The 8679-nt window shown below is 55.5% G+C and overlaps 1 protein-coding gene across 1 annotated transcript; it reads left to right on the top strand.

Moving 5' to 3' along the window:
* Positions 1 to 269: 269 nt before the first annotated feature.
* Pgc (progastricsin) lies at positions 270 to 8190 on the top strand. The gene is made up of 9 exons (XM_042266063.2): positions 270 to 418; positions 2443 to 2602; positions 2959 to 3076; positions 3902 to 4020; positions 4433 to 4632; positions 5893 to 6012; positions 6543 to 6690; positions 7452 to 7550; positions 7888 to 8190. Exons 1-9 carry the CDS (start codon positions 360 to 362, stop codon positions 8038 to 8040), a joined length of 1176 nt encoding a protein of 391 aa, XP_042121997.2. The 5' UTR covers positions 270 to 359; the 3' UTR covers positions 8041 to 8190.
* The last annotated feature ends 489 nt before the right edge of the window (positions 8191 to 8679 follow it).

Raw genomic sequence — 8679 nt, 5'->3', positions numbered from 1 at the left:
TATCATGCCCTGGGTCCCAGAGCTGTAATCTCTGCAGCTCCATTGTTCGGCCACTTTGTCCCTTCTTATCACTTTTACCTCCTGGCCTTTCCCGCTTGAATTAAAAAGTCAATAAGATGAAAAGTGCCACGGTCATGCTCCAGAAGGAAAAATACACAGGAACAGTTGATACACGGAGTCCAAGGGACAGCTTAGCTCGGGGGCCATGCTTGCCCGGGCTGGGAGGCAGGGGCTGGGCGGCAGGGGCTGGGCTAGCTCCTGGGTGTATAAAAGGCAGCAGCAGTGCTCAGGGCTTCACTCCACCACAGCGGTTGAGCTCGAAGTGGTTTATCCTGTGAAACCAGCTTCGAACCGGCATCATGAAGTGGATGGTCGTAGCCTTGCTCTGCCTCCCGCTCTTGGAGGCAGCTTTGCTGAGGTAAGACCGGAGCTGGACTGTAGGTTCAGGGAGCCTGAAGTGGGAGCCAGGAGCCTGGTGCCTGTGGAGGCCCGAAGAGGGTGTCAGATCCCCTGGGACTGGAGCTACAACTGGTTGGGTGCTAAGACTTGAACCCTGCTCCTCTGGAAAAAGGAAACAGTGCTCTTATCCGCTGAGCCACATGTAACTTAAAGTGGTGGGAAGAGTCACCCAGGTTATAAAAAATACCCATAGACTTGAGTGTCTGTAGATTTGGTAACTCATACTTCCTTTTTGTAAACTATGACTCAGTTTATTTTGTGTATGGGAGAGGAGTGTGAGTGTACCTGAGCCACTGAATACATGGAGAGGTAAGAGGAGATTGCACGAGTCAGATCTCTTCTACCACGTGGGCTCTAGGAACCAGGCTCAGGTCGGCAGGCTTGCCAGCAAGTGCCTTTACCTGCTGAGCATCTCACCAGGCCTGCTACCTGGTAGTTCCTTGGGTGAAAAGCCGGCTCCTCCCAGACACTCCTGTTCTGCAAACTCAATAGAGGTGGTTGGTGTGGCTCTTAGGAAGAGGGTTGGCAGAGAAAGTCCTAAGAGAAGGAGGATTTAAGGTGGAGAAAGAGGTAAAAGAAAAGGCATTCTGGGTAGTGGTGGATCTGCAGAGGCCCCTGGGAAATGGCAGCCAGCAGCTCTTAGATCACCCTTCGGTGACAGAAGCCATGACTCCTAAGTTCTAACTCTGGAACTTCCAAGCCACTTTCCCCATGGACTCCCGGGGAGGCGCAGTGGCGTCCCTGGGCGGTGAGTAGGGGGGGTTAGTGCTGTTCCCTCCCTCCCTCCATGCTCTGTCACAGCAGTCAGTGCTCGGTGTCAGGGCCACCATAGGAAAGGATTCTCTGAGGTGAACCTGCTTTCTCTGGCACCTTAAAAAAAAAGTGCCGGGCGGTGGTGGCGCAAGCCTTTAAACCCAGCACTTGGGAGGCAGAGCCAGGTGGATCTCTGTGAGTTCGAGGCCAGCCTGGGCTACCAAGTGAGTTCCAGGAAAGGCGCAAGCTACACAGAGAAACCCTGTCTCGAAAAAAAAAAAAAAAAAAAGTGTACCGGTGTGAGCTGGGATGTGGCTCAGTTGATAGAGTATGCCTAGTTTGTATGGTGCCCTGGCTTCGATCCCCAGCTCTCTATAACCTGAGGGTGGCGGCACATCCTTGGGAGGTAAAGACAGAAGGATCAGAAGGTCAAGGCCCTGCTTCGATAAGTGTTAAGTTTGAGGCCAGCCTGAGACACGCCATCTCACAAGCATAAACACTGATTCTAACCAGGACGAGTCTCCAGCTCTTCCCCTTCTTGGGAGAGAACTACAGTGTATATCAGAGCAATGGGCCCGGTAGCAGGGCTGCTTTCACGTGGGGCGAGGGTGGATGTGGCTGAAGCTGATTCACTTCGAAGTCTCGGAGCAAGCATTGAGGAGGAGTTTGAGAGCTAGAGGGAAGAAGAAGAGGACAAAGGAGAAGCTGGAAGGGAGATGGGGGACAGACAGACAGACAGACAGTGGGCATGTGTGGGGTAGAGAGGAGGGACAGACAGACAGACAATGGGCATGTGTGGGACAGACAGGAGAGGGGGACAGACAGACAGACAATGGGCATGTGTGGGGCAGAGAGGAGAGGGGGACGGACAGACAGACAGTGGGCATGTGTGGGGCAGAGAGGAGAGGGGGACGGACAGACAGACAGTGGGCATGTGTGGGGCAGAGAGGAGGGGGGACGGACAGACAGACAGACAGTGGGCATGTATGGGGCAGAGAGGAGAGGGGGACGGACAGACAGACAGTGGGCATGTATGGGGCAGAGAGGAGAGGGGGACAGACAGACAGACAGACAGTGGGCATGTGTGGGGCAGAGAGGAGAGGGGAAAGGGGAGAGAGGGAGCTGGAGACAGAGACAGAGACAGAGATGGGGCGGGCGGGGGGCAGTGCAGAAGGAGAAAGGAAGAAGGAGGAGGAGGCGGGCCCTGACCTAACACACAGCCTTCTGCAGGATCCCCCTGACGAAAATGAAGACTATCCGTGAGACCATGAAGGAAAAGGGTGTGCTCAAAGATTTTCTGAAAACCCACAAGTATGACCCCGGCCAGAAGTACCGCTTTGGCAACTTTGGTGACTTCAGTGTACTCTACGAGCCCATAGCCTACATGGACGTAAGTCTTAACACTCACCCCCACCCCCACCCCCGCCACAGAGCTGAGGGCTCTGTCTTCCCACCCTGGAGTGCACACTCTTCCTCCAGTCTGCTATGGCGACTGTGTGAAGAGCCTGGAGAGGAGTCCTTACCGACCTTGCACCCGAGCCCCCGAGAGCTTGGTGACTGCCCTGGGTAGCATAGACGGAGCATCCTTGGCCTTCGGGCAGGTTTCCAGGGAAGACTAGGACCACCAGCTTTGGAGTCTGGAGGGCAGCAGCTGGGTCCTTTCCTGCTTACCTTTGGAGTTGAGGAGCCTCTGGATCCCTCAGAGCTACACTGTCTACCTCACGACATGCCCCTCTCCCCCACCAGGCAGCCTACTTTGGCGAGATCAGCATCGGGACTCCACCCCAGAACTTCCTGGTCCTTTTCGACACTGGCTCCTCCAACCTGTGGGTGCCTTCTGTCTACTGCCAGAGCGAGGCCTGCAGTGAGTGCTGGATGGGCAGCGAAGGGGACAGGCACCTCCCTAGGGACTCGGGGGGAAATTCACTCCTGGAGAAGATGGCGATGTTATGCATGACTATCCAAGCCTCGTCAAAGAGGCTGGCCCTGCAGCTGGGCAGGAAAGCTGGCTGGCTCATCTCTGCCAGCCTGCCTCACCTACTCCCTGCCATCCCACCCATCCCGATGACCAGGACAATGCCACCCCTTTCTTATGGGTAGTCTCCAGTCTGTTTCACAGCAGTCGGTTCTGCCTTCTGCTCAGCCCACCTGACCTCACTACACACCAAGTTCGCATCAAGTGTGTCTAGAGGATGAGCAGGCTGGAACAATCCTGGATGTGGTCTTGTCCTGCTGTAGTTTGGGCAGGCAGATGGAATTTGGGCAGGCATTTTGCAGTACTGTTTTGGTCCCTGTCAGAGCCTTGGGATCTATTATCTCTGGTCCAAGTCTCTCTTTGGTTATATCTCATGCTACCCCTGGATCTTGGTATGACCAACTTCTTGCAGGGGTGGAGGCTGTGGGATGAGAGCATGCTTAGAGGCCCATTCACTCCTAAGGTAGATGAACAGTCAGTCTGCAATAGGGTTTTTCCGGGACCCAGGACATAGAGGGAAAGTCTAGCCCACCCTGCCTAGAGAGACCATAGTTCCAGAGCTTACCCTCTAAGTCACTGGGGCCTTCCAGGGTGTGGTCCCTCCTTGACTTGCCGTTGTGAGTAGGGGATGCTGACACCCCAGGTTTAAGCACAGGCTGAGGAGGAAGCCCTCCACTCAACAGTCTGACCTCCACGTCCTCTTCTCCGCCGCAGCCACACACCCCCGCTACAACCCCAGCGAATCCTCCACCTACTACACCGAAGGCCAGACCTTCTCCCTGCAGTACGGCACCGGCAGCCTCACCGGCTTCTTCGGCTACGACACCCTGACTGTGAGTGAGGTTCCTATTCCCGGATGGGGGTGGGAGGAAGGTGGGGGCCTTAAACAAAGCCCCTGAAACGTGATGGAAAAGCTGTTCATAGGATGGGAAGTCAGCACAGACCTCGTCCATTCACAGTGCTGACACGGATGGCCATTCTGTGTTAGGAGCTGGGGGAGCCACGGTGAACCCTTCGGTTGTGGCCGTCTTCCTTCAGGAACATGGATAGCTCTTCAGAGGAGAGAGGGGTGGGTCAGGGACAATGCAGTGGTCGTACTTATGCTTGGGAGAGAAGACGGCCCCTGTTACACTGAGGAAAGGGGGGCGGGGAGTTGAGGCGAGGAGAGATGAGCAAGCGACCCGGGGGATGGAGGTCGGTCCAGGTGGCCGCGTCACTATCGCTCTGTTTTAACCTCCACTCCAGCTCCAAGGCATTCAGGTCCCCAACCAGGAGTTTGGCCTCAGTGAGACCGAGCCCGGGACCAATTTTGTCTACGCACAATTCGATGGCATCATGGGCCTGGCCTACCCCGGCCTGTCTGCAGGGGGCGCCACCACCGCCATGCAGGGCTTGTTGCAGGAGGGCGCTCTCTCCCAGCCCCTCTTCGGGGTCTACCTCGGCAGGTAAGCAACTGCCCAGCAGTCTCTCTGTCCTTCCACTACCCAAACTTCCAAAGTTTGAGGGCTGGAGGCTGCAGCCGCACCCGGCCCAGAGCCTTCCTCTCCAGCTCCGGAATTCTGCACTCCCATCCCATATCTGTTTCCTGTCCACTCCTTTTTTTCCACCATGTATTTATTTGTGTTAGAGCAGAGGTCGGGACACCCGCCACAGTGAGCTTGCAGAGGTCAGAGGACACCTGGCAGGAGCCAGTTCTCTCCCGTCACCGTGTGGGTCCCAGGGATGGAACTCAGCTTGCCAGGCTTGGCCACAAGCACCTTTCCTTGCTGAGCCATGCTGCCAGCCCATGCAGTTGTCCTTTGTGTTCCTTGGCTGGGACAAGCTCAGCTCTGGGAGGGGCTTTCACTCCAGCACCTCCTGGGTCTGCCTCCCGTGCCCCCCCACTGAGGTCCCCTCCAGCTGAGACTTTCCACTCCGTATCTCTCTTGTATGGTAATCTCCTGCTTCATCTCCTTTGATCTGTTGTTCCAACTGGTGCTGGAGTCTTTGGGGCTTGGCCCAGGACTGACTTCTAACCCGGTGTTATCCTTTGAGCAAATACGAGCAGGCACCGCCTGGGCCTCATGCTTCTCTCTCTTTTTCTTCAGAGTCAGCCACCTTCTAGAGTGTCCATACACTCACTGTAGCTTAGGGCCTCAATCCGACATTGGCCCCTTCCCTGTCATCAACTCTGCTGACTTGTTTTTTGCTTCTGTTTACAATCATTTCTGCATGCCACCTCTGGGCACCCCACCCATGCCCGCACGCTGCTGCTTACCAGGAGCGCTGCAGGGACAATGTGCCAAGTCTTTCCTCCTCCTCCGTCATCAAATCTCCACTTCTCCACTCCGGGAGAAAAGTCAACCAGCTGGGCTTTCACGGACTCCTGGTGATGGGCTCCGCCCACTGGCATGGCGTAAAGGCAGCAGACTGTAGTAGCGTGTGGGGTCCACCAAGTAGCTGCCCCTCAGAGGGGCTGGGACTCCACGGGACATCATGACTCCAGGGTCTGAACCCATCTGAGGGGAGCACAGGTTGTCCTCAGGAAGCCCCAGTCTGAGGGAGACAGAGCCCATCTACAGGAAGCCCCAGTCTGAGGGAGACCTAGCCTGTCCTCAGGAAGCCTCGGTGTGAAGTGAGGTCCGGAGCTTTTCTCTGAAGATGGCTAACTCACCACAGGAAGACTTTTGCTGTTCAATCCTTATCCTTCCTTTTGTCTTCTACAGCCAGCAGGGATCTAATGGTGGACAGATTGTTTTCGGAGGTGTGGATGAGAACCTGTACACTGGAGAGATCACCTGGATTCCTGTCATCCAGGAGCTCTACTGGAAGATTAGCATTGACGAGTGAGTCTGTGGTGGGACCTTGGGGAGTGTAGCCTTCTCTGCCGGCACCTCAGGACACTATAAACCATCCACCCATCCAGGCACTGCTGGTGGGGATGCGTGGGAGAGGACCTTTGAGATACTCCCTCCCCCAAAGTCACAGCGGACCTGCGCAGGAGCATCAAAGCCCAGCTAAATCTGGAGAGGAGGGGTTGGAGGCCGCACCAGGAGGGGCAGCACATAAAATCTCAAACATGAGGTCCCCTGTGGTCCAACGCCACAGGATAGAAACTGAGTGTGTCAAAGTCCTTGTAACAACTAGCGGCTCTGACATTCAGTGTGTCCACAGACATCCTCAAAAATTTGGGCATACGTTCCATGGCCATTCAGATGGCTTTGGATAGACTCTAGGGTGCTATGAAGTGGGGTCCCCTTACCTTCCTCAAGAACAGCTTGTCTCTGCATGAAGCTCCCTGTGTCACTGTGGTGGGAAGCCCCCTCTGACTACCTGAGCAGGTAGGGACTGAGGTTGCTGTCTTCTTACCATCCAGATTCATCATTGGTGGCGAGGCCTCTGGCTGGTGCTCTGATGGCTGCCAAGGCATTGTGGACACAGGCACCTCTCTGCTCACCATGCCCCCCCAGTACCTGAGTGACCTTCTGCAGACCATCGGAGCCCAGGAAGGAGAGTACGGAGAGGTGAGTGGGACAAGAAGGGTCCCCCTTCCTCAGGGAAGGCCATCCTGTGGCGGGGCAGGAGTGTGTGTTACAGTTTCTCTTTGGGAACACAAGGCTAGCTGAATTCTTGGCCTCCAGGCTTTTAGCTACTGAGGGCACTGGGGGAGGCAGGTAGTGGCTCTGGCCGAGTGGAGACCTGGATGAGGGAGTGTGGCAAAGCAAGAATCTCTTCCGAACTGAAGTCGCCTTGGAATATGGATTCAGCACTGGCCTTTAGGATGGGGGTAAAATGACTGACTAGAAGTCAGGGCCAAGCAAATGAGTGGCAAGGGGCAGCTCTGTGACCCACACATCCTTCACCTCCACAGAGCCATGATCTCTCCTGCTCCTCTCCCTCCCAAGGTCAGCAGAGAGTTTGCCTACTGAACCGATTTGCACTAATTTTGGAGGGTACTGATTGGCTACATGGTCCACTGAGCTGTATGTTAAAGGGCCACTTGCTGAGGAAGGGCGACAATTCACTCTCTCTCTCTTGGGCTGGGAATTCAGTCAGGAGCAAAGCTTCAGCGTAGTGGGCTCCTCAGGGTTCCTCGAACCCCTCCCCGTCTATGCCAATGCTACTGAGGGCTAACAGAATGTAAGTCAGGGTTCCCTTGGAGCTGTGTCCCCGCCCCATCCAAAGCAGACTGGGGTACGGACCTAGGGTGTAGGGTGCTGAGGTGGCAGGCGTGGTGGGCACTGTTCTAAGGATGTGTTGGCCTGGGCCGTGTTCCTCTCTGCAGTATTTTGTGAGCTGTGACAGCGTCAGCAGCCTGCCTACCCTCAGCTTTGTCCTCAACGGTGTCCAGTTCCCTCTGTCACCCTCTTCCTACATCCTGCAGGTAAGGCCTAGTTTCTGTGGGCAGAGCCTCCGGGATTTAGAGTGGGTCCAGAAAAGCTAGGGTAAGGTTCGAATCCACGCTGGTCAGTTGTCAGGGCTTAACTGCCAGGCTGACCTACCGCAGACCGGGAGCAGGGTGAGGGCCGGCTGTGGAGGAAGAGCATCACAACCTGAAGTCAGCTCCTGGGGAGACACCACCTCTCTCCCCAAGCCCGGCAGCCCTTGCCATGGAGGGTCAGCTGTCCTACAAAAGCCCTTTACAGCCTTTGTATCACTCAGGGGCTGAAGTTCAGTCCACCCATGAGCGAGTGAGTGAATGCTCTCTCTCTGTTGAACAGGAGAATGGCTACTGCATGGTGGGCCTTGAGTCCTCCTATCTGACCTCTGAGGATGGCCAGCCCATCTGGATCCTCGGGGATGTCTTCCTCAGGTCTTATTACGCCATCTTCGACATGGGCAATAACAGGGTGGGCCTCGCCACTGCCGTCTAGACTTGCCATCTGGACACCCCGGGCCTTTTCCCCTCTCAGCCTTCCCCCCGCTTGTGAGGGGTACCCTACCCTCTGTCCTTGCTCTCCACATCCAGTCTCCCCTTCCTGTACCTTAGACTTTCTCTAATAATAAATACTTCTCCCCATTGACCAGCCTGTTGGTTCATTAGTGTGTCGGGTGTGTGGGGTGGGGGAGCTGGGCAGAGTTGTAACCTGTCAGATTCCTGGGTCTTGGGGAACTGTGGGAGCCAGGGCAAGTTCCACTTTGACCTCAGTGGCCACAAGGTTCCTCCGAGGGTCATTGAGATGCTAAGTGAAGAAGTTGGAAGCCAGGCTTGGAGGCAGGCTGTACCCTCCAGGGCCTCTTCACAGATTCCCTCTGAAGGATAAGACTGGTGGTGGGAGCGGCTTGTACATGATGGGCGAACGGAAAAGGCTCTGTGGAACCACTTCCCAGATTTCCCCACTGACCTCAAGGCACAGGAATGTCCACTAGCAACATGTCCGAGGACTGACATGATACAGAGCTAAGGGTTTGTCTCTTCAGCTTTGAATCGATTTTGACTAGGATTTTCTGAAGGATGTTGCACCCATGTTCATTTCTAAGAGTTGTGGGTCCTTGAGGAAGCAATGCTTATT

Source organism: Peromyscus maniculatus, chromosome 21, assembly GCF_049852395.1.
Source record: "Peromyscus maniculatus bairdii isolate BWxNUB_F1_BW_parent chromosome 21, HU_Pman_BW_mat_3.1, whole genome shotgun sequence".
In the NCBI taxonomy this organism is placed as follows: domain Eukaryota; kingdom Metazoa; phylum Chordata; class Mammalia; order Rodentia; family Cricetidae; genus Peromyscus; species Peromyscus maniculatus.
This window is presented reverse-complemented; position numbering and strand designations above follow the sequence as displayed.

What these genes read in the sequence shown, in the direction of transcription:
- Pgc (XM_042266063.2), top strand. Translation starts at nt 360, where the DNA reads ATGAAGTGGATGGTCGTAGCCTTGCTCTGCCTCCCGCTCTTGGAGGCA. An exon ending in AGCCCATAGCCTACATGGAC is followed by an intron (nt 2,603 to 2,958) that starts GTAAGTCTTAAC and finishes CTCCCCCACCAG; the next exon opens with GCAGCCTACTTTGGCGAGAT. An exon ending in AGGAAGGAGAGTACGGAGAG is followed by an intron (nt 6,691 to 7,451) that starts GTGAGTGGGACA and finishes TCCTCTCTGCAG; the next exon opens with TATTTTGTGAGCTGTGACAG.